The 26,066-nt window shown below is 39.6% G+C and overlaps 1 protein-coding gene across 6 annotated transcripts in view; it reads right to left on the reverse strand.

The window, feature by feature from the left end:
* The window catches only part of MAP2K5 (mitogen-activated protein kinase kinase 5), a 260,879-nt gene that overhangs the window by 99,425 nt on the left and 135,388 nt on the right, over positions 1-26,066 (reverse strand). For all 6 annotated transcript variants that reach the window (XM_043919835.1, XM_043919834.1, XM_043919831.1 and 3 more), the window contains 3 exons: positions 15,100-15,173; positions 14,091-14,141; positions 3,517-3,588 (listed from right to left, as the gene is read on the reverse strand). In XM_043919835.1, the coding sequence (XP_043775770.1) occupies positions 3,517-3,588; positions 14,091-14,141; positions 15,100-15,173 (197 nt within the window). The remainder of the gene's footprint in view (positions 1-3,516; positions 3,589-14,090; positions 14,142-15,099; positions 15,174-26,066) is intronic.

Raw genomic sequence — 26,066 nt, forward strand, 5'->3', positions numbered from 1 at the left:
GTGTGCTCCACTCTTCAAGGGTCACTACATGGTAAGCACTTAAACAATGATTACTGAATGAATGAAAGTGCCTACTCTCCGCAGTGCATGTCTAGGAAGGGAATCTTATTTTTAAAGGTGAGGATAAACAGAGGAGAAGCAATTAGTCTTTGAAGATGTTAACTATGTTTCAGGACACAATTTTCTACTCAGAATTTAAAAATGCTGCTGAGATGCACACTTCTCTCCATCTGCAGTGATTCTGAACAGGATTTACCACATCTATTCCTAGCACACCATGATGAAAGCAGAGAAATTGGTCCTTACGTGCCTTTTGTGGGCTGACTTCCCAACCCCTTCAGGTAATGTTCTTATCACATCTGCTCCTTAAAAAAAAGAACCTCGGTGTTCTCTGATTGACTCACACACAGTTTCTCATCTATGGACTCAAAGCCTCTGACTCCTATTTCACATTACATATTTTTGTACCCCAAACGAATCTGGTATAAAACACATTGTTGTTTGGTCGCTAAGTCATGGCCCACCTGTTTTGTGACCCCATGGACTGTAGCCTGCCAGGTTCCTCTGTCCATGGGATTTCCCAGGCAAGAATACTGGAGTGGGTGGTCATTTCTGTCTCCAGGGGATCTCCCCAACCCAGGGATTGAACCTGCATCTTCTGCATTGGCAGGCGATTCTTTATCACTGAGCCACCAGGGAAACCCAGAAAACACATGCCAGGGCCTTACTCTTCTCTCTCAAAACTTAATTCACCACCTGTGTTTGGTCATTTGTTCTCACTTGCCTATCTGCTGGGTCATAAGCTCCCAGAATACAGAGACTGTGATCACACAGTTCCTTTCAAAAGCATTTAGTTAAGTATCTCACATAGAGGTGCTCAACAGCTCTTCGTGATGATCATAAGCACACTGCACTTTACACCCTCTAAGGCCATCTCTTCCTCCTCCTAACATCTGGCTCCTCAGCATCTATTTTAAAATGCAGGGAGCGGCAAAACACTCTTTTCAGCCCTCACTCTTGACCAGTGGTCCTTTTCTACTCCCCACTTCATCACATGAGCCAAGGCACTCCTTCAGGCCTCCAGGTGTCTCACACTCATTGTTGACACTTTTTCACACAGTTCCTTACACCTTAATCTTATAAATTCAACGAGTCCGTTTTCTTCAGTCTTCTAGAGACTATTTAATAGTTTACCTCCAGGATAAATGAACATGATCAACAAAATCCCAAATACATCAATGGCAATCTCCCTTCCTATACAACAGAGTCTCTTTTTATTAATCTTTGTATCCTGAGCACTCAGCAAAATGCTGGCAGACATATATTTCAATATGCAACATAAATATGTTCTATTTATTAAGTATCTGTCTATCTACCTACCTATCTTAACTAGTCTCCCTGTTTCCATGACTGTCCCTCTATATTCTGTGCTCCATAGAGCATGCAGCTATCCTGTGAAAACATATTTCAGATAATTTACTCTCAGAGTAACATCTAAAATCCTGACCATGGCTTACAAGGCTGTATATGATGTGGCCCCTGGCTACCACTCTGAATGTGTTTTTTCCCATTTTTCCTTGCTAACTCCACTCAAGTAACTCAGGTCTCTCGTATTATTTGCTGTTGCCTGATGACCCCTTCTTTTCACACCATTCCAGTCTCAGCTCAAAGGCTGTTTTATCGGAAAGGAGGACTCCACTTCATTTTTTCCCACAGGACTTACCACCACCTGACAGATTACATACTCAGTTATCCTTCTGTTTCCTGTCCCAAATACTCCACCCCTCTCACCAAATGCAACTTCACGAGAATCAAGAATGGAGTGTCCTTCATTACTATATCCCCATTGCCTACCTACTGGACATAGCAGGAGCTCAATACATGGAATGAAGAAATGAATATGAAAGGAAGGAATGGTGTGCTCTAAATCTTAAATCTGTTAGTTACCCTGTTTGACAGTATCACTATGCCTCTGCATGTTTTTAAGTCACACAATTCCAGAGTTGTTGCAGAAAGTTAGAGACAAGAGCAGACTGCTTAGAGTCATAAAACGTTAGTTTGGAAAGGGGCTTAGAGATCATTATTTAACAGAAGAAGAAACTGAGGCCCAAAGTTAAGCACAGGGCCGCCTAGAAAACCAGTAGCAGAGCTAGAACTGCAACCTAGGTCTTTCATTCCCACCCTAGGACTCTTAGCTTTATACCATGCAACTTCTCAAATGCTCCACACTATATCTGGTCTTTTATCAAATATACTCAATGACAACTCATTTAAAATACACAAAGGGTAATTATATAACAGCGAGAGCTGAGCTCCACAAATCAAAGGTACTAGTTTCCCCTGAAACAGGCTAACTGGACACGCCCTTTGGGATTCTGTTGGGAGACTCAGTTCTGAGCATCTGTCCACCAGCATTGCCAATCTCTCAGCTGTTGCATATACACTGTATTTCCTCTTAGAGCCCCTTTCATGAAGAAGCAGAAAAATATGGTTCAAGAAGCACTGAATATTTTTGCTTTCTTTCTATAGTGCAGGTGAATTGACTCTGAAGATATCTCCTTAGAAATTCAACTGCATTCATGCATTGCAAAAATCACAGAAAAAGTGTTTGACCAAAAAAAAAAAAAGTGATGGAATTGTGACTGCAACTCTATCCATGATCTTATTTAAGGAGTTCTTTTTATTTTTTTAAAGAGTTCTCTTTTATCTGAATCAATGCGTGTAAGATATATCACTTGAAACACTGGTGGATATCTAGGCTCTATACTGCAGTAATTCATGCTGAGCCAGGTCTCCATCTAATACAAATTCTTTGCATTTCCTTATAGATCAACAATCACTGTACAGAAACCCTAGCACAAAACTCTAGTGGGGGTACATGTAGCATACTAAAATAAAGTCCATTCTAAATACAGCTGTAAAGAGTAAATACATTAAAACTGTGCTACATACATATACCTACCCTCCTTCAAATCATTTCATACCCTGTCCCGCAACATGTGATATGAGTCTAACTGGAATAAGGTGGTTTTCTTCTTTCTAAGCAAACATATAGAAATTATACATCCAAATGAGTAGGGCTGTACTGTTTAATAAGGTAATCACCTCTAGAAGTCATATATGCCTTCCAAGAAGGCTGCTATCACACATACTTTTTCTGGAATTTCTCTTTTCAAAACACAGGTTCTCCACATTTAGTGTGCATATGGATCACACTAGGAACGTGTTAATAAGGCTAATTCTTACAGATTTGAATTTAACTGGTCTTTTGATGGGAGTCCGGGAACCTGTGTTCTTAAGAAGCACTCCAGGTAAGTTTTACACAGGTGATCTGTGAGAAAAAGCACTTTAGAATAGCCATGTAAGGGGATCAAAATAAGGACTACTGAGTTAACCTCTGTTACATATACACATAACACACTGGAAGCTTAATTTTTTTTTCAAATAGAAATGTTTCTCCTAATAGAATATATCGGTACAGATACACATAAGAGCATCTATTTGCAATCAACATACCTCCATGAAAGAGATTCCTAAGCTCCAGACATCAGAATGAATTCCATACTGCTCCCCTGAAATTCTTTCAGGCTGAAAGAAAACAGAAGGGAGCTTGTGAGTTGACGTAAGCTACTCCAGGAAACACATATGCTCAAGTGAGCTCAGCTAAGGCACAGTCACCAATATCTGCATAGCACATTATCAACAGAAAAACAATCTTATATGTATGTGTATTATATAGATAATCCACAGAAACTGTATAGGTAATACAGATATATTAGATATAATTGTATTGAATCCTCACAAAGATCCTGTGAGGGAAACTTTGTTATCTTTATTTTAAGATAAAGAAAATGAAGGCTCACATTTGTGAGATATTAGGCAAAGTCCTAAACTAGTAAATGAGCTGAGACTTGAACTCAAACCAAATCCAGTGGTCTTAGTTGTCAAGTGACAAATTACAGGACATTATATAATAGTATCACTTATTTGCATTTTGAGAGATGGGTCTGAATCACTAGGAATTCTGCTATTTAAAAATTTTTATTGTATAATATTAAACTTGTAGGAAATTTTTAAGATTAAGACTAGTACAAAGAAAACCCGTATTTCCTTTGCCCAGATTCACTTACTGCTCAACATTTTATCCCATTTATTTGGCTTCTTTTTTGATATAAACCAAGGAACAGTTTGAAAGGTCCTTTTGGGACTCTCGGTCCCAAAAGATATGTAGAAAATACTTGTTCTAACAATTACTCTCCAGTTCAACATTTATTCTCTAGTTCTCAACAATTACTCTCTAGTTCAAGAGGACTAATTCCATACTCAAGTGGCCGCTGCCTAGTTTCTCTATCCCTCCAGGATTTGGCATTCAGTAAGGTACTTCACAGAAGTCTTTTGAACGAACACAGGAACAAATGAATAAAAGAAACTGAGGTCTCACTGAGATGGAATGGTTGCTTAAGGTTACAGGGCTAGTAATGGCAGGGCTAGGATCATGACCCATACCTCTTGGCCCCCAGTACCATACTCTATTCTTGGTACCATCCCTGGAATTCTTGGAAGCCACCATAGCCATCATCCTTCAAAAGCTAGCATGAGCCACCCCTAGTAGTAACTGGAGTTAGGGTGAGTCTGGTCCACTGCAGATGGAAGAAACAGGCATTCACCACTCACCAGCAGGGGATGCACCAGGGGTATGGAAGACGTGGGCCAGATACTCTCAGGTGAGTTGGCGCACTTGGGACCCGAACTTTGTAACCTACTTCCCACACCCACCTACCAGGCTATCTCAATATATTTACTGTCTTCTCCTGGGACCATTTTTCATAAAATTACGTAAAGCCCTACCCTGGGGTAGCAGGATGGATTGTCTTACTTCCCTTCCTTTATTTATTTAATTCGTAAAATACCTTTCCTACCAAGAATAATTCTTCCCAAGGGCTAAGAGTCATGTGACCATTTCTCCTAGCCGCAAACAGACATGGTCATTCCAATCCCCTCATACTTTTTCTTTTATGTTCTAATCCCCGCTACCATCACTTTTTAAGTTTCAAGGTCATATCTGAACAAACCCATTATCCAATTCTAGCGAGATCAATCCATAATAGGAAGCATCCACATGGAACCAGCCAGCCAGTTATAGGAGTAATGCCATCATCATCACCATCAACGACAACGTCATTACTCTGTGCATTTATTGAAGAATTTCCATGTGCCAGGCATTGTTCTAAGTGCTTTTCATGCATATTTCAGTTCAGATTCATAAATACCCATACTTGCTAAGTCACTTCAGACATGTGCGACCCTGTGCAACCCCACAGACGGCAGCCCACCAAGCTCCCCCGTCCCTGGGATACTCCAGGCAAGAACACTGGAGTGGGTTGCCATTTCCTTCTCCAATGTGTGAAAGTGAAAAGTGAAAGTGAAGTTGCTCAGTCGTGTCTGACTCTGTAGCGACCAGATGGACTGCAGCCTACCAGGCTCCTCCCTCCATGGGATTCTCCAGGCAACAGTGTTGGAGTGGGGTGCGATTGCCTTCTCTGAAATACCCATACTATACTGGTACTATTCATCATCCCCATTTAATAGATAAGGCAAATGAGGCACAGAGAGGTTTAATTTGTACCCACTGGGAAAGGATGATAATAGCTACCACTGAATGACCACCTAGTTTGTCCCAGACACTGGGCTAGATACTCTGTATCCTCTACATTTCATACAACCTGACAAACATTATTGCCTTCATTTTACAGATGTAAAAACTGAGGTTTAGTAAGATTAAATGACTTGCTAAAGTCTAGAGTTACGGATTAAGTATTAAATGTATTATTTAAGTACACAGCCAGGATTCAAACTAGGTATGTCTGACTGCAAAACCGAGGTTCTTTTCTGTGTGTCAAATGGCCCCTCCGAACTATAAGTCAGAAGAGCCACACACTAGTCTTGATCTGGTCAGTATTTCTCAAAATACAGCCTTGGACTCATCCTCATAGAACTGCCCGAGGTGCCTATTACAAATGAACTTCCAGAATCAGAATCTCTGGAGGTGGCTCTGGGAGACCTTCATTTTAGAAAGTTATTTCTCTGGGTGAATCTTCAGTAAACTCGGCCCCAGTCACCAAACATGTCTTTGTTTCCTACAGAGGGGACGACCTGCCTTTCTCATCTCCGCTTAGTACCCAGAAAGGGCCCTTCTGAGGCCCTCCTGTTCAAGGGCCACGCTTTTCAGGTGAAAACTTCCTCCACTCCTCAGGTCAAATTATGAATTCCTGCCTCTGTACTTCTTTAAAATGCTGTTCATATCTTTCACATTAATTTATTGCACTGAGTTGTAACCATCCAGTTGACAGTCTGCTTCTGAGAGGCAAGGAGAGTTCTTATCTCATATCCAGCACCATGCCTGGCACCTAGCAGGCAGCCGGTTCCACAGGTCTGTCCTCAAGAATTCGTGCTGTAGTAGGGACTGGAAAAATGTGTCCAGGCTGCTGAAACTAACTTGGATACAAGATGAGTCCCAGTACATCCTGAATTTATGGAGCCAGGGCTTGATGGCCTAAGACTGCACAACTCAAATCTGTTCTCACACTTGAAGCCAAGATGGCCCACTCTGTCCTCTTCCCTCCAAAACAAAACAAGACAAAGCCAACAGCCAGGTACCACACTACTGAGAGAAGAGCTGTGATGAGTATTTTTCACTTAAAAACCAAAAGCTGGGTTACTTATGGACATGACATCTGTCACCAGTGTGGAAAGCTTAATAGAATGAAAAATATGACTCTTGTCTGAAGCACTTCTGCACTGAAGTTTAAGTGTGGAGGGAAAACTCTGGTCTGTTCTTAACGAGAACACTAAGGAGTGGTGATGATTTAAAAACCAGAGGGTCTTAGAAGAGCACTGCTCCAAGATGGCATGCACACTCCACCCCTCCACTTACTGCTGTGACTGGGCATGAACCTAGGACCCAGATTTAGTTAACTCAGTCCAGAACTGTCTCACTAATTCTCTCTTGTCTTCAACATCCTACCAAACAGTGAGTTTTCACTTTTATCTAGTAGTTTTGTTTGGGGCTTTCTCAAATCAACTATGTCACTTTTAAAATCTGTGATCTGAAGTCTGTTTGCAACCTTTTTTCCTAGACAGGCTTCCCTGGTGGCTCAGATAGTAAAGAATCTGCCTGTAATGCAGGAGACCCAGATTCAATCCCCGGGTTGGGAAGATCCCCTGGAGAAGGGAATGACTACCCACTCCAGTATTCTTGCCTGGAGAATTCCATGGAGGGAGGAGCCTGGCGTGCTACAGCCCATGGGGTCACAAAGAGTCAGACACCACTGAGTGACTTACATTCTCTCATAACACAAGACCCTAGCGTTTACTTGTCAAAAGCAGGACGATACCTGGTACATCACATCCCTTACTTCTTCCCATGAAGGAATTTCTGCTCAGGGTTAGGCTACTCAGAAAATTAACAAAGTATGCACAAAACTTTAGGTTAGTATGTAATAACTGCAAGGAGATCAAACCAGTCAATCCTAAAGGAAATCAATCCTGAATACTCATTGGAAGGAGTGAGGCTGAAGCTGAAGCTCTAATACTTTGGCCACCTGATGCCAAAAGCTGACTCATTAGAAAAGACCCTGAAGTTGGGAAAGATTGAAGGCAGGAGGAGGAGGAGACAACAGAGGATGGTTGGATGGCATCACGGACTCAATGGACACAAATTTAAGCAAGCTCTAGGAGATGGTGAAGAACAGGGAAGCCTGGTGTCCTGCAGTCCATGGGGTCGCAAAAAGTTGGACATGACTGAGTGACTGAACAACAACAGTATGTTAAAAAATATATATATGTATCAATCATAAACAATGGGGATTCTTTTTTTTTTTTTTTTTTAAAGCTGGCAAGATCACCGTGTGGGTAGTAGAACATTCAGGTCAGACAGGGTTCTGTAGTCACACTACTCTAACTCAATCTATCTTCCAGTTCACTAACTCTCTCTTGTCTTCAACGTGCTACCAAACAGTGAGTTCTCATTTTTATCTAGTAGTTTTGTTTTGGACTTTCTCAAATCAACTATGTCATTTTTAAAATTTGTGATCTGAAGTCTGTTTGCAACCTTTTTTCCTACTGGTTCTTTGGGTTGCTCTGTTTCTTTGTGGGCCTGGTTTTCTTTGCTTTACAGTTTTTGTTCATGAAAAAAAAATTTCGCAGAGGTTTTCTGGGGCCTCACGTTGACGTGTCTACTTCAAACAATATTCTCAACATGAAGATCCTTTTCTAACTCGGGTCACATATACAAACATCCAGGGTACAAATTTATGCCAGTTAGTCTGTGGCCACAACTTTTCCCCTTTTTCTTTTTCTTCCTGTTGTTCTTCTGTTCCCTGGGATGGGGAAGAGTAGCTTTAGATCTAGTTTGTTTGTTTGTTTTGTCCTTGGTAGGGTGGGGGGCTCTTCAAGCTTCCAGCATAGTATGGGGAAGATCTCCTCTGAGATCCTCTGCCTTAAGGAAGCCCCCTTATCATTCACAGCTGCAATACAGGCAAATATCCTCAGGAATAAGTAGCTTTGGCACTCTAACATTCTATTTTCCCCTCTGTTTTAGGTTTCCTTCTGAAAATCATCCTGGGAGTCCCCAGTTGTCTTCTTAGCTCTTCAGTGCATTTGAGATGGTTTTTGAAACTATTTTAATTAGCATTTTTCAGCAGAAGAGTTGGTCCAAATAACCTAATGTGCTACTATCAGAAACTAGAAGCTGGGGTCCTAGTTAAATCTTGACCATCATCCTTGGCCAGCTCTGAGATTCTGGGCTAAAGTTACTTCACCTTTGGTTTCCTTACCTGTAAAATAAAGACATGTTTACCTAATGGAGCTGTCTGAAGACTAAATAAATCCATGTAATGTGCTCAATTCAGTACATGCCACATGGGGATACTTAGTAAATGCTGGCCTCCTTCCAATCATCACCACTATCACTACGATCACTGCATGAACATGGCCAACTGAGCCAGATCATGGAATCTGCACAGGTTATAATCTGGGTAAATATACTTTCCAAGAATAGGAAGAGTGCAGGTGGAAAAAATGTCCAGAAGATAGGAATAGTTATTTAGACTGACTTTCTGATTCCAAAGGACAAGTATTTGCATAAGATTTCTTAATTTCGAAACTTCAGGAATTCATAGTAATAATGTTAAAATTTTATATCTGATTTTAGGAAATTATAATAAATTACAATGACTCAATAGTGGGTTAAAGTTTCAGAGGCTTCTATCTTTAAAACAAGAGTAAAAGTTCTAGTAATTAGAATTTTCAAGAAATGATTTAATATAAATCCCCAAAACCTTTTGGATCCCGTTTGTAATCCTTCTGGAAGAAATCCTGTTAAAATATACCTGAAAATGTTTCTTGCTTTGGATTAAAATGTCCTTTAAACCTAATTACCTGCCTGCCCCTAAAATGTAATGTGTACTTGAACATGCCACTTCATTTTCTGGGTCATCGAGGAGGTGGGACCAGATGACTTTCCAAGTCTCCCACAAGGACCACTGTTTAACACGCTCATAAATTGTTATTGTTTGCTTGCTTGTTTATTCTAATGACTTTATAATCTTAGAAAAGCTTCCCTATCTTTGTCCTAATTACCATTTTCTTATACCTAACATTTCAGATTATAGGAGAATAAAGTGAGACTGTTCATACATGCAAGGCTATTTCTTTGATTTATTTTCAATATTTGAGCAGTCTAGTGGGTTGTATCTGAGTCATCCGAGGGTCTTTATACTTTATCACACAAGCAGATAAAATACAGTACAAAAACTTAAATCGTCTGCTTATAATTAGTGAACAAATCATTTTTGGAATGCAGGTTTCATGAACTGATTCATTCATTTAGCACCATGTGAAGGACTGGATACAGAGAAAAAGCCAGAATAAACCCTGAACATACTAATCCAGATTTGAAGAGACACATAAATAATTTGGATAGAGTGAGAGGCACAGCAGTTAAGAGTTCAGTCCCTGGAAGCTGATTACATAAGTCTGACTCCTAACTCTGCTACTTATTAGCTGTATGAAATTGGTGAAGTCACTCAGGTTTACTATCCCTCGTTGTCTTCATCTGTAAAAAAACAATATTTATCTACCTCATAGGGTGGTTGTGAGGATTTAAAGAGTTCAGTCATCTCACACGCTGGCAAAGTAATGCTCAAAATTCTCCGAGCTTGGCTTCAACAGTACGTGAACCAGGAACTTCCAGATGTTCAAGCTGGATTTAGAAAAGGCCGAGGAACCAGAGATCAACTTGTCAACATCCACTGGATCATAGAAAAAGCAAGGGAATTCCAAAAAAATACCTACTTCTGCTTCATTGACTATGCTAAAGCCTTTGACTGTGTGGACCACAACAAACTGTGGAAAATTCTTCAAGATATGGGATACCAGACCACCTTACCTACCTCCTGAGAAATGTGTATGCAGGTCAAGAAGCAACAATTAGAACTGGACATGGAACAACAGACTGGTTCAAAATTGGGAAAGGAATGCATCAAGGCTGTATATTGTCACCCTGTTTGTTTAACATATGTAGAGTACATCATGCAAAATGCTGGGCTGAATGAAGCACAAGCTGGAATCAAGATTGCTGGGAGAAATATCAATAACCTCAGATATGCAGATGACACCACACTTATGGGAGAAAGCGAAGAGGAACTAAAGAGCCTCTTGATGAAGGTGAAAGAGGAGAATGAAAAAGCTGGCTTAAAACTCAACAATCAAAAAACTAAGATCATGGCATCTGGCCCCATCACTTCATGGCAAATAGATGGGGAAACAATGCAAACAGTGATAGACTTTCTTTTCTTGGGCTCCAAAATTACTGCAGATGGTCACTGCAGCCATGAAAGTGAAAGACCTTTGCTCTTTGGAAGAAAAGCTATGACCAATCTAGACAGCATATTAAAAAGCAGAGACATTACTTTGCTGATAAAGGTCCACAGAGTCAAACCTATGGATTTTCTAGTGGTCATGTGTGGATGTCAGAGTTGGACCATAAAGAAAGCTGTGCGAAGAAGAATTGATACTTTTGAACTGTGGTGTTGGAGAAGACTCTTGAGAGTCCCTTGGACTGCAAGGAGATCCAACCAGTCCATTCTAAAGGAAATCAGTCCTGAATATTCATTGGAAGGACTGATGCTGAAGCTGAAGCTCCAATACTTTGGCCACCAGATGCAAAGAACTGACTCATTGGAAAAGACTCTGATGGCAAAGATTGAAGGCAGGAGGAGAAGGGGATGCCAGAGGATGAGACGGTTGGATGGCATCACCAACTCGAAGGACACGAGCTTGAGCAAGCTCCGGGAGTTGGTGATGGACAGGGAGGCCTGGCGCACTGTGGTCCATGGGGTCGCAGAGAGTCGGACTGAGCGACTAAACTGAACTGGTACGTAAAGCTTTAAAAGGGTGATTAGTGCGTGGTTCTAATTAAGTGTCCACTATTACTATCATTGTTATTATCCTTGTACTGAAACAGCTATGAATATAAAGTGAGAGAAATGGATGTGAAGTGAGTGCATTATATTAGATGACCTCTAATTGTAGGTACTTAAAATTTATTATTTGTCCTCTAGCCTATACCTCCCAGCCCCCACTCATGTCACCCCACACTCTAATTCTGTCTTTGTTCATCTTCCCAAAGTGATCTCTCTCTTTTATAAGTGCCCTTTTCACATACTATTTGAATCATCAGATTCAAATATTATATGCCTTCTTATTCTCTAAAGGTATGCATGGTAAAACTGAAGCCTTTATTATGTCACACATGACATGGCCACATATAACGCCATGTTTCCTATTTTGCCCAACTCTTATGTGGATTACAGAGTGGTGCCACCATACCTGGCTAACTGCATGGAAGGCGCTCAGTAATTACAGGTTGATTAATTAAAGGTACTCAGTTTCAGAAATAGCTTTTACTGGCATAGACCAGAGGTTGGCAAACTTTTCCTGCAAAGGGCCAGACAGTTATTTTTCACTTTGCGGGCCATATGGTCTCTGCTGCAACTGTCAAAACTATCCCACTCTGCCACTGTGGTGCTACAGCAGCCATAGACAACACATAAATAAATGGGAGTGGCCATCTTCCAATGAAACTTCTTAAAATTTTTTACTTTGAAATACTTATTAATAAGAAGTGGAAAAACATATTCTGGGAGGTTTTGTACACTCTTCACTCAGTCCCTCAGTTGCTAGCACTCTAATACAGCATCACAACACCTCAGGCAGGGGTTAACATCTGTATCAGAATAAATGGTACTTCCACCTTCGCCCACTCCTAACCTCTGATCTCACAGCAGTTAGGCAAGTCATGTTCAACAAGAGCGTGTTGATTTGAGCCAAGCTCATGATCTGTGTATCACACTCTTTGCTTTCCAGGTATCTTACCTTTTTACAGCTTAAACTAGAAAGTGGATAACTAGAATTCCCTTGCCCAAGAAGCAAAGCAATTTAACTTTGCCAATATGAGCTAATGTTTCATAATTTTAATCTTTACATTTTCAATTAAGAGATGGATGCATCACATATATCCATACACAAAAAGGAAAAAAAAAAGTCATTTCTTTACTGTGTACCTGGAAAATTACAACTGTAACCTAATTTGTACATTCAAACGTATCACAATTTAATTATTAGAGCTAACACTACTAAGAACATGATGGAGAGTGGAAAAGTTATTTGCTTTAAACCATAGTGTTCCATATTTTTTCAAAGACTGACATGGCATTTGGCATGGCTTTGTTAATTATAAAGGTGGCTCACCAATCTCAGCTAAGCTGGTAGAGCCAAGAGGGTGATTAAGTTTTATAAAAAACAGGTATGGGGAGTTCTCTGGTGGTCCAGTGGTTAAGAATCTGCCTTCTAATGCAGGGGGACGAAGGTTTGATCCCTGGTTGGGGAACTAAGATCCCACATGCCATGGGGAAAACCCATGATTCGCAACTAAGACCTAATGCAGCTAAATAAATAAATATTAAAAACTAGGTATGATGACTTCAGAGATTAATTTTTTGTCACATTACCCAGAGAAATGAGATATAATGAATTTTCTTTAAAAACAATGCAAGGCAAAAATTAACTGTTTTGGTATCTCAATTTAAAAAATGCTTTGCATTGTTCTGAGAATAAGATCCAGGGTTCTATCCTTATTAGCATCCTTTTAACAAAATAATACATGAATAAAGAACACTGAGAATAAGATCCAAGGTTCCATACATAATTCATTTAACTATAAAGACTACTTGGAGTGCAACTGACTACCTGAATAAATCTAGAACCCTCATCAAAAAACTAAACCTAAGTTATTAAAACATTGCTCCAAAATACTAAATAAGTTTCCTGCTTGTCATTTCCTAGCACCCTACTCTTGAAGTGAAAGTGGAAACCAATAAATAAAAGCAATTTTATGAATAAAGATAACTTCCCTTACTTAAAAGGCAGGCAAAAGAAAAATGTCAAACCCACATTGGTATTTGAAATAGTTCTATGCTTCTTATTCCTGGTAAATTTATTTCAGAGGGACTAATAAGTTATCTTTTAATAGACATGAACTCAAATAAACAGAAGACAGACATACAAGTTTGACAGTAAAATGTCTGCTAAATCCTTACATTCAGAGACCCATAAGTAATAATTTAATTTTTAATTAATAATTTCATTTTCATCTGGTGTGGAAGCATGCTTATTCCTGGAAAAAACAGCTGATCTTATTGACTGACATTTTGATATACGTTAAGGTTAATTAAATAAGCAATGAGGCAAAGTAGCCAGCGTGCTGTAAGATGCAATTTTTCTGTAGGATTACACTTCAAAACAATTTTATACTCGAACCAACCAGTTAAGTCAACAAAGTGAGATAAGTTGGTAGCTCCTGTATAAACCCTAACATCTTTTAGGAAGACTTAAAAATCAAATCATGACTGGATTGACTTTGTAATTTATGATCTGTTAGGCTAAAGCTGTGGATTTAATTCAAGAATTGTACTTTACGAAGTACATAAAGATGTTGCTTTTAAATGTTATTTTTGCATAAGTTTACTTACCGCCATATAAGCATTTGTTCCAACATACGTCTTGGCTATAGAATTCACCAGCTATGAGACAAAACAGTCTGTTAGAACAATATAAAGATAATGTGGAAATAAAATGGGCAATTATTCCTCATTTAACCTACAATCATCATTTCTATAAATCAACTAAAAATTATGTAAAAGGGAACAAATTTATCTACAAAGGCATTAAAAATGATTAAATCTCTTTTCTTTTGAATGTGATTTCCAATTTAAACAAGCACGGCTTTACAGTTTATAGCAGATAACCTTCAACAATTCACTTAAGCAGGATGCTTATCGCTTTAGTACCCCAAACCCGCCTGATATAAAAAGTCAATTTGAAGTAGAATTTGAACACTCATTTTTTAGTCAGATGGCTCCAGATGTGAATGAAGCCCCATGCCTTACCAGAATGAAGCGAACACTAAATACGCTGGAGGGATAACAGACTTTGACAACTCATAATACAACCATGACCTTCGCTTTGGTCTTCGTGTTTGGCTGGGAGTAAAGGTGGCTGCAATTCAAATCAACATCACAGCACGCTCATGGGTCACTATCACTGGGGTTCTCAGGGGAGGCCCAAAATGGAAATTAATTAAAATTTGTGCTGCACATTGTAATGGCCCTCCACCATTGTTGCTCCCAATATTAATTTTTATTGTGGGCCAGTTGGGCTCCCCAGGCACAGCTCCCACTCTGCCCTCCCTTTTGTCTGGCCAAAACGCTTTCATATCAAAGCTGCATATCAATGAAGTTTGCTATTCGTAAGTAGTAATTACAATATCAGCAGTTTTTACTGTCATTAAACAATGAACAATCATATTCTGATGAAGGCAACTCGCTCAGAGATTAAAAATGAATAACACAATCCCAGCCGACGAGAAGATGCAGAGTTCTGTTTGTCTGGCAGCTAGGTGATTTTTCAATCCAGAGAGAGAATGAAAATAGGAAGTAGATGTTACAGAGATGAGAACAGATCAGGAGGAAAAAGACCTACCTGAGTGCTAACTCCAAAATCACACAGCTTGACTTGTCCTCTTGTGTTTACTAGCATATTGGAGGGCTTCACATCTAAAAAGGGACCAGAAAAACCCATGTAACTAATTCCATATCTACTGAGCTTGTTCTAAAAAAAGCACACGCACACCAAACCATATTGCAGAAATGACATCATCTGTTCAACCTAGAATTCTAATCACAAATTTAATGCAAAGCATTTTATCTGGAGGCAAAATGTAAGGTCCTAACTCCCTCACTTCCAACCATTTTTGGTTTCTGTAGAAGCAAGAGTTTATTTATCTCATGTGAAAGTCAAATAAAATCTTTGCTTCCAACAACAGTAAACACACCTAACATCCTACTCCAGCTTTCAGAAAAAGTAGATAAGAATATGTAGCCTTCTTGCATAAAATTTGTACAAAAAGGCTTAGGTTTGCTCTTAATGTGAAACTGCTTCTCCCACCAAAAAAGTAAGGCCTAAGGGAAGCCAATAAAGAAAAAATCATTCAAAATGTTTGCTAGTAACAGGTTTATCTGACTGAAACAATGAAAGCGTGTGTGAATGCAGTACTGCTTTTTCCTAGTTTTACATGCAAACCATACTTCAGATAATCCTCAGAAATTGACCTAAAAGATGTATGTATGTGTGTGCATGCGTGCACTTATCAAGTCTTTTATTTATCCCTCTCGTCCCTTATATCATTTTGACTGTTTTTAAAGTTAACAAAAGAACTGACATAGCTTTTGCCAAGGCAGTCTGCTAAATAGACACAAAGGGTTTCTGTGAAGCATCGTCAGTGACAACAATAAGCCTTTTCAGGAATTCAAGGAGCCAACAAAAACCATCCAAGCGGGATGACACCACAGCACTTTTGTTGGTACAGGACAGCACCTGCTTCAGTATTTCATCTTCAGCAGCAAAAGTGGTTTGGAACAGACAGCTTGCTGTATTCAATAGAATATATGACCATAACTACTCCGAGGCTGAGCAAAAGACTCAGAATTTATATGTAACATCTTAAAAAAACTGTGAGTTAATCTCACTCTGCCCCTCCAATCTGCAAAAGGGTACCCCCCAAAAAGTATCTTGCCAAGAGTAGGTACTTAACTCAAACCTTGGGTTCAAACTCAGTAACCAACGATTACTGAACTCTACCTTCCATGTGACAGGCATCTTCTCACACGCGTGCTCGTTTGGTGTTGCCTGACTGACACTAGAATATAAACTCCATGAAGGCAGGGACTTTGACTCTTTTACTGACTTCTAGATACCAGTTCCTGAAGAGGGCCAGTCATACAGGAAATGCTTAATAAATATTTGTTGAATAGATGAAAATAAATTAACGGAAACCATGAACACATAGCATTATTTTGTTAATGATTATGTTTCAGTGATCAGGGGTTAGCTATAGACTATGCCTCTGTAGCATGCCCTTTCAGATAAGACACACTTCTTGTAGAGGGCCTTTCTCTCTGAAAACAGGTCAGTATGCTTAGGCATGTGTAAGCTTTTTTACCAACTTGCCTCTCTGCTTCTAGTTTTCCCCAATTTCAACATAAACCTCATACCACAATCATATTAAATACACTTTCACTGTATAACTTCTCTCCTAAGGAGGAAGTAAAATATTCCCTGACTTCCCCCGCCAACCCCAACGTGAATTCCCTAAGAAGAGGGTTGTGCTTTCAAATGTGCCTCAGTTCAGTTCAGTTCAGTCGCTCAGTCATGTCCAACTCTTTGCGACCCCATGGACCACAGCACGCCAGGCCTCCCTGTCCATCACCAACTGCTGGAGTCTACCCAAACCCATGTCCACTGAGTGAGTGATGCCATCCAACCATCTCATCCTCTGTCGTCCCCTTCTCCTCCTGCCCTCAATCTTTCCCAGCATCAGGGTCTTTTCAAGTGAGTCAGCTCTTCGCGTCATGTGGCTAAATTATTGCAGTTTCAGCTTAAACATCAGTCTAAAGGACTGATCTCCTTTAGGATGGACTGGGTGGATCTCCTTGCAGTCCAAGGGACTCTCAAGAGTCTTCTCCAACACCACACTTCAAAAGCATCAATTCTTCAGCACTCAGCTTTCTTCACAGTCCAACTCTCACATCCATACTTGACCACTGGAAAAACCATAGCCTTGACTAGATGGACCTTTGTTGACAGAGTAATGTCTCTGCTTTTTAATATGCTGTCTAGGTGGGTCATAACTTTCCTTCCAAGGAGTAAGCGTCTTTTAATTTCATGACTGCAGTCACCATCTGCAGCGATTCTGGAGCCCAAAAAATAATCTGCCACTGTTTCTGCTGTTTCTCCATCTATTTGCCATGAAGTGATGGGACCAGATGCCACAATCTTTGTTTTCTGAATGTTGGTTGATCTTTAAGACAACTTTTTCACTCTCCTCTTTCACTTTCATCAAGAGGCTCTTTAGTCCTTCTTCACTTTCTGCTATAAGGGTGGTGTTGTCTGCACATCTGAGGTTATTGATACTTCTCCCGGCAATCTTGATTCCAGCTTGTGCTTCCTCCAGTCCGGCATTTCTCATGATGTACTCTGCATATAAGTAGTCTTATATGTGCAGCTTCAGTAGTCTGCACAAAAAATACACATCATAGACAGCCACAGTAGACATTCAATAAACATTTGCTGAACTGGAAGAAATGTTAGGCTCTACAAAGCCTGGTCTTATTTTCCAAATTTAATTCTCACTACATGCCCTCAACTTCAAATATTTTTCTTTTGGACAATCTGCTCTTTTATATACTGATACCCTTAAACTGGGCTTCTCTGGTAGCTCAGTTGGTAAAGAATTTGCCTGCAATGCAGGAGACCCTGGTTCCTTTCCTGGGTCGGGAAGATCCCCTGGAGAAGGGATAGGTTACCCATTTCAGTATTCTTTGGCTTCCTTGGTGGCTCAGATGGTAAAGAATCTGCCTGCAATGCAGGAGACCTGGGTTCGATCCTTGGGTTGGGAAGATCCCTTGGAGGAGGGCACAGCAACCCACTCCAGTATTCTTGCCCAGAGAATCCCATGGACAGAAGAACCTGGCAGGCTGCAGTCCACGGGGCTGCAAAGAGTCAGACATGACTGAGCAACTACGCACAACACAGCACCCTTAAACCTCTCTTAAGCCACACATCTGATGGAGACAGTTAATGAACAAATATTCTGAGCTCCTGGAAGAAGGGGCTGCCTGAAAATCACAAGGTAATCCTTAGCTTTAATCAGACACACATTTGACTTAAGTGGACCAACAGAGAGAAAAGAATAAAACAGCAAAATTTCTAGATTATGTTCTGAAAAGCAAGGTGTAAGTAAGAACTGGACAGCATTTTCAGCTCTCCAATATCTTTTTTTTTAACTTACATATATACCTACTGCCTGATTTTGCACATTTATTTTTCAGTTCAGTTTTCAGAAATAGTTTGTGTATGAAAGCAGTAGGCATACAGCCATCCTCTAAACAACTTCTGTATTCCAACTAGACTGGTCTAGCCATTGTCTCAAAAGAAACAAATCTCTAAAACACCACTACCATGCCATCATTCATGCCGTGTCCCAGGCCTCAACCTTCTTGGGTTTAGAAATCCTTATTTGATATTTTTTTGACAGAATCCTGTCCATCCTTCAACTCAAGTATCCCATCTCCCTGTTAACGAATCTACTTGGCCACCAAAATCACTGCTTCCTTTGAATTGCTAAGGCATTTACTGTCTGTACCATTTAGAACTGAGCATGTGACACCTTTTTTTTTTAAAACCAGTAATTACTTACCATATTCACTGTTAAAGGTATCAAGAAGTAACAAGTTCACAGGGGAGGAATGTCTTTACACATTTTTGTATTTATCCTGTGTGAGGATACAGGATATATCCAAGATGTATAACACTTTGCTCACTGGTTGATGGCCTCCTAAACAATACACTAAATTTGCTAGTATAAGTGTTCCCCTCCCCAGCAACATTGGACCATAACAGATCCCTTTAAACAAAATCAATGGATTCAGGTGAGGAGATAGAAGCCTGACTCAATGGAGACATAAGACTTGGATTTTAGTCTTCTGGGCCCTGTCAAATGTAACTTTGGACTAGGCATGTGATGTTTTAGTTTTCACCTCTGTAGGGAGATAATAAAAGTTACTGTATCTTAAAAAATTGTGGGGATTAGATGAAATAATGAATGTAAAATAGCTTTTAAACTGTCAAACACTCTATAAAGTATTATTATTATCTACTGGCAATCAACCAAGTCATAAAAAGTGTTATATTTCTTTATGTTCAGGAATAATTTCTGTTGCTACTGCAGTAAATTCAAGCTGTATTTAGGTAAAATACTAGCTGAAAGAAAGCAATTCCAAAGTCCAGTAAGTAGACTGATAAAAACCTATTCAATGTTTATGAAGAGGCATATTTGCCAGACTATATGTACTCATTCCCCAATAAGGCCAGTTGGTCTTCTTACTTTCACACTTGCTCTACAGCCTGTCATGAACAGCGCTGCTAAAGTGACTTTTTAAAACCTAAATCAGGGACTTCCCTGGTGGTCCAGTGGTTAAGATGCTGTGCTTCCACTGCAGGGGGTGCAGGTTCAATCCCTGGTCGGGGAGCTAAGATCCTGCATGCCACATGGCATGGCAGAAATATAGAAAAAATTAAAAAAAAAAAAAACAAACCTGAAATCCAAATAAGACCATGTCAGTCAGTTCAGTCGCTCAGTCGTGTCCGACTCTTTGCGATCCCATGAATTGCAGCACTCCAGGCCTCCCCGTCCATCACCAACTCCTGGAGTTTTCTCAAACTTATGTCCATCGAGTCGGTGATGCCATCCAGCCATCTCATCCTCTGTCGTCCCCTCCTCCTCCTGCCCCCAATCCCTCCCAGCATCAGGGTCTTCTCCAATGAGTCAACTCTTCACATGAGGTGGCCAAAGTATTGGAGTTTCAGCTTCAGCATCAGTCCTTCCAATGAACACCCAGGACTGATCTCCTTTAGGATGGACTGGTTGGATCTCCTTGCAGTCCAAGGGACTCTCAAGAGTCTTCTCCAACACCATAGTTCAAAAGCATCAATTTTTCAGCACTCAGCTTTCTTCACAGTCCAACTCTCACATCCATACATGACCACTGGAAAAACCATAGCCTTGACCAGACGGACCTTTGTTGGCAGAGTAATGTCTCTGCTTTTTAATATGCTGTCTAGGTGGGTCATAACTTTCCTTCCAAGGAGTAAGTGTCTTTTAATTTCATGGCTGCAATCACCATCTGCAGTGATTTTGGAGCCCCCCAAAAATAAAGTCTGACACTGTTTCCACTGTCTCCCCATCTGTTTCCCATGAGGTGATGGGACCAGATGCCATGATCTTAGTTTTCTGAATATTAAGCTTTAAGTCAACTTTTTCACTCTCCTCTTTCACTTTCATCAAGAAGCTTTTTAGTTCCTCTTCACTCTCTGCCATAAGGGTAGTGTCATCTGCATATCTGAGGTTACTGATATTTCTCCCGGCAATCTTGATTCCAGCTTGTGCTTCTTCCAGCCCAGCGTTTCTCATGATGTACTCCGCATAAAAGTTAAATAAGCAGGGTGACAACATACAGCCTTGACATACTCCTTTTCCTATTTGGAACCAGTCTGTTGTTCCATGTCCAGTTCTAACTGTTGCTTCCTGACCTGCATACAGGTTTCTCAAGAGGCAGGTCAGGTGGTCTGGTATTCCCATCTCTTTCAGAATTTTCCACAGTTTACTGTGATCCACATAGTCGAAGGCTTTGGCATAGTCAATAAAGCAGAAGTAGATGTTTTTCTGGAACTCTCTTGTTTTTTCGATGATCCAGCGGATATTGGCAATTTGATCTCTGGTTCCTCTGCCTTTTCTAAAACCAGCTTGAATATCTGGAAGTTCATGTCACTCCTTTGCCTAAAACCTCCAGGGGTCTCCCAACTCAAGGCAAAATGCAGCCCTCATGGTTTCTGAAGCCTTCTCTGAGCTGCCCCCATTACCTCTGTACTCTCATCCTTCCTACTGCTCTCCCTGCCTGCTCTGCTTTATCTCACTGGCCGCCTTTTCAGGCGTGCTCCTGCTTTGTGGTTCCGTACCACTGGAATAGTTTGCTCCCATATATATAAGCAGGCATGGCCTGAGCCTTTGCTTTTTTTCTTCTTCCAGGTTTCTGCTCAAATGTTACCCTTTTAAGAGAAGCCTTCCTCAACCATCCACTATGAAGAGCAATACGTCCAACCTCAGAGATTCATTCTCCCTCTTCCCTATTTCAATGCTCCTCTTAACACTTAGCATCATCTATATCCTATATAAGTACATGTAAATCTGTTCTCAGTCTTCCCTTTTTGAAGGAAAGCTCCATGAATGCAGAGACGTGATCTGTTATGTTCAATTCTATGTTTAGAATGGTGCCTGATACAGATAAGAAATGGTATCTATTGAATAAATTGTGAGTGAATATTCCCACTAAATAAATGGGCAAATATGTGTACCTGGAGAAGCATGAATTTGCACTGAGATGGAGCTCCATGTTTTCCCATCCAATTGCATATATTTCAGAATAAATATATTTCAGTATTAATGAATACATTTGTGAATGATATTGTTCATTCTGAGAGAACCTACAGGCGTTCAAAAATACTCATTCAACAAATATTTACTAATGCCTTAGCATGTGCCAGATATGATAGTAGGCACTGTGGAGAGAAGCCTGAGTAAGACCTGCCTCTACTCTTCAGAAGAGTCATATTAAGGAACTGTTGGTATATATTTTGACCAAAAATAGTGTATATGAGATTTCAGGATAATACCACTGCTTATGTATACTCTAAATGGTATTTGCTTTCTATAGTAAAAACAATGAGAATTATGTAACTAGAGAGTTTCCAAGCGTGGCTGTGCATTCAAAAAAAAAAAAACAAAAACACTTTTGGTTCCACCTCAGATCTATGTATGTATGCTATGTCACTTCAGTTGTGTTTGACTCTCTGTGACCCCACGAACTGTAGCCCACCAGGCTCCTCTGTCCATGGGATTTTCCAGGCAAGGATATTGGAGTGGGTTGCCATTTCCTTCTCCAATCTGTGTGTATATGTATGTGTATATACATATGTGTGTTGTCTGTGTGTATATACATATATGCATACACACATATATGTGTGTTGTCTGTGTGTATATACCTCAGATCTACTGATTCAGAAATCAATTTAAAACAGTCTGGTCTTCATGGCAGCATTCAGAAAAGATCAACAGATCCTGCTATATTTCCTTCTGATTTAACTGCTGGCAAGTTCAGAATATCTGAAAAGAAATCTTATTGTTTAACTTTGCTTTTTAAATCAATTTTATTCATTAAAAATCAATTTTACTGCAGTCATTTTGAATATATAGTTTAATGAGTTTGACAAATGTATACATCCATATAACTATTCCACAATCAAGATATGAAACATTTATATCACCCCCCAAAATTCCCCATGTCCTTTATAGTCAATTCCATCCTGACCTCTGGCAACTGCTGATTTCTTTGTTATTTTTAGGTGATTTTTTTCCTTTTCAACATATATCATAAACCCTGTAATAATTTTGATTTAAAAAGTCGATGATTAGTGTTTGGATAATACCTCTCTGTCACTAATATCTAAGGAAGTTATGTTGCAGACAGTATCAACTGGGTCTTAGTTTTTTGACCAATCTGACATTTTTGCTATAAATTGTAGTATTTAGACCATTCAAATTTAATGTAATTGGTGATATGGTTGAGTTCAACTCTACCAGCTTACTAATTGTCTCATCTGTTCTTTGTTCCTTTCTTCTTCTTTTATTGACTTCCCCTGGATTAGTTTGGCTCTTTTTAGCATTCCACTGATCTCTACTCTTGGCTTCTGAGCGAGAAGTTGGTAAGCTTTTTCTGTAGAGGACTACATTTCAGGTATTGAGGCCAATACTCAGTTTTGCCACTGTAGGGCAGAAGCAATCACAGGCAGTATGTAAATAAGTGAACATGGCTGTGCTCCAATAACCTTTGTTTACCAAAACAGGTAGTGAGTCAAATTTGACCCATGGGCTAAAGTTTGCCAGCCCATTGGAAGGTTTGTTTTTGTTTTAACGGCTGTTCTAGGGATTACAACGTTTCTTTAACATTTCAGAGTCTACTTTCAAATAATATTAGGGTATTTAATTGATAATGTAAGAATATTAGAACAGTATGTTTCCATTTTTTCCCTCCCATCCTTTGTGAAACTATTACCTATCTTTCCTCTACATGACAATATAGTCTTTATTTTTGCCTTAAATAATCATCTTTTTAAAAAATTTAAAAGAAAAGGCCTTTTATATATCCACAGGTATATCATTCCTGGTACTATTTATTTCTTTATGTAGACCTAACTATCAATGTGGTATCATTTTTCTTCGGCCTAAATAACTTCCTCTAACATTTTTTTATAATGATCATCTATTGGCAATGGATTCTCTCTTCTTTGTTTGCCTTAAAAAGTATTTATTTAACTGTTATTTAGGAGAATATATTTACTGGACTTAGAATTCTGGATTTAAAGGATTTTTATTTCTTCAGTATGTTGATGTGTTTCCATTGTCTTCTGGCTTGCATAGCTTCTGAAAAGAAGTCTGCTGTCATTCCCATTTTCTGTTCCACTTTTTAATGTATTACTTTTACTCTGAATATTTTAAAGATTTTAAAAAATTACTGGCTTTAAAGTTTTTATTTGTACTTTGGTATGGTCCTGTATATGTCCTGGTGAAGTTTGTTAGGCTTCTCAGATCTCTGGGTTTATGGGTTTCATCAAATTTGGAAAGTTTGGGAAGCATTATTTCTTCAAATTATTTTTTGCTCCCTTTTCTTTTTCCTTTTCTTCTGAGGCTTTACTCACGCATATATCCTAGACTTGGGTGGTACTGTCTCAAAGGTCACTGAGTTGGTGCTCTTTTTTTTTTTAAGTCTTTTTCTTCTTTGCAGTAATATTAGATAATTTCTATGTTTCTAACATCGAGATTGCAAATTGTTTCTTCTGCAATTTCTATCCTATTGTTAATTACATCAAGTGAAATTTTTTACTTCAGGTGTTTTATTTTTCATATCTGGAAGTTCCCTTCGATTTTGTCTCCCATTTCTCTCCTCATAATGCTCATGTTTTCCTTGAAATCCTTAAGTATATTTATTAATATAATAACTGTTCTAAAGTCCTTGTCTGCTAATGGGAGAGTCCCATTTCCTTTTTAACAGAAAGAATTTAATATAGGAAATTTGCTACATAGGAATTCGAGGGCTAGAAAAATGAAACTAGGGTAATAATTTTAGGAAGCAGCTATTTTGTCCTCAGAGAGATTTCTGCTTCTATGTCAAAGGGATTTCCTAGGCAAGAATACTGGAGTGGGTTGCCATTTTCTTCTCCAGGGGATCTTCCTGACCCAGGGATTGAACCCATGTCTCCTGCATTGTGGGTGGATATTTTACCATTTTGCCACCAGGGAAGTCCCAAGAACTCAGAAGAGAAGCTCCCAAGAGTCAGTGTTCAGACCTCCAAGAAGAGGTCACTGCCCAGTTGCAGGTCATATCTGTGAGGGAGCATTTGGGGCTGGTTCTCCATGTGCTACCAGAAGCTGGGTGTTTGGGTCAGGACCCAGTGCTGAGGTGGTGCTGCAGGAGGCGCAGAAACCAGGAAGACCACTGGCTCTGATTCCCACCTCAGTCTCCCTCTACTGCCCGCTACTGGCAGAACCTAACAAAGAGCCACCAGTCCAAGGGTCCTCTGAAATGTTATTTGCAGAGACCCAGCCTCTGCATCACAGAGGAGTATGTGGAAAGAAAAGTTGATGGGGGTTGAATTACTGCAGATAAACAACTAGCAAGTCTCTTACACAGAAGATCTGGACTCTGCACACAAAGCAGGCTCCAAGCTTTGATATTTGGATGTCTGTCTAGTATCTTCCTTCTAGATTTGATTGGCTTTTTCTTCCTAAGTAATTTGTTGTTTTGCCTATTTTTTAAATTTAAGTTTAAAAAGTTTTTTTTTTTTTTTTACAATGTTGTGTTGATTTCTGCCATACAACATCGCAAATCAGTCATAATTAATTATACATACATTCCTCCCTCCATAGCCTCCCTCCCCTCTCCCTCATTCCACCCCTCCAGGTCATCACAGAGCACCAGACTGGGTTCCCTGTGCTACACAGCAGCTTCGCACCAGCTATCCATCTTACACATGATAAGGTATACACGTTGACACTACTTTCTCCATTTATCCCACTCTCTCCTTCCCCCACTGTGTCCACAAGTCCATTCTCTATATCCACATCTCCATTCCTTCCCTGCAAAAAGGCTCATCAATACCATTTTTCTAGATTCCATATACTGATATATGTATTAATATACTATATTTGTTTTTCTCTTTCTGACTTGTTTCACTCTGTATAACTCTGGCTCTAGGTTCATCCATCTCATGAGAGTCCCATTTCTATTGACTGATTATTTCTCTGGTTATGGTCTTTAATTCACTATCAGAAGAAAAATATTTTTTTTTCATGTGCTGATTTTTATTTAGATGGCAGATATTTGGATTATGTTGTTGAGTGGCTTTATTGTAATCCTTTAAAGAGTGTGAAACTTGATACTGCCAGGTAGTTAACTTACTTGCAGAGAATCAATGTAGGAGACCTGAGTTTGATCTCTGGATCGAGAAGATCCCCTGGAGAAGGAAATGGCAGCCCACTCTAGTATTCTTGCCTAGAGAATTCCATGGACAGAGAAGCTTGGTGGGCTACAGTCCATGGGGTTGCAAAGAGTCAGACATGATTGAGTGACTTTCACTTTTCACTCCAAATTGTTAAACAGAACTGCATCATAACTACTGATAATCTACACAGGCTGACACTGCTGCAACTCCACTGTTTGTCACATCATCATTAAAAAGCCCACCTTACTGTGAAATCTCATTAAAGGAGTAGGAAA

This window comes from Cervus elaphus, chromosome 12, assembly GCF_910594005.1.
Source record: "Cervus elaphus chromosome 12, mCerEla1.1, whole genome shotgun sequence".
NCBI classification, from domain to species: Eukaryota; Metazoa; Chordata; class Mammalia; order Artiodactyla; family Cervidae; genus Cervus; species Cervus elaphus.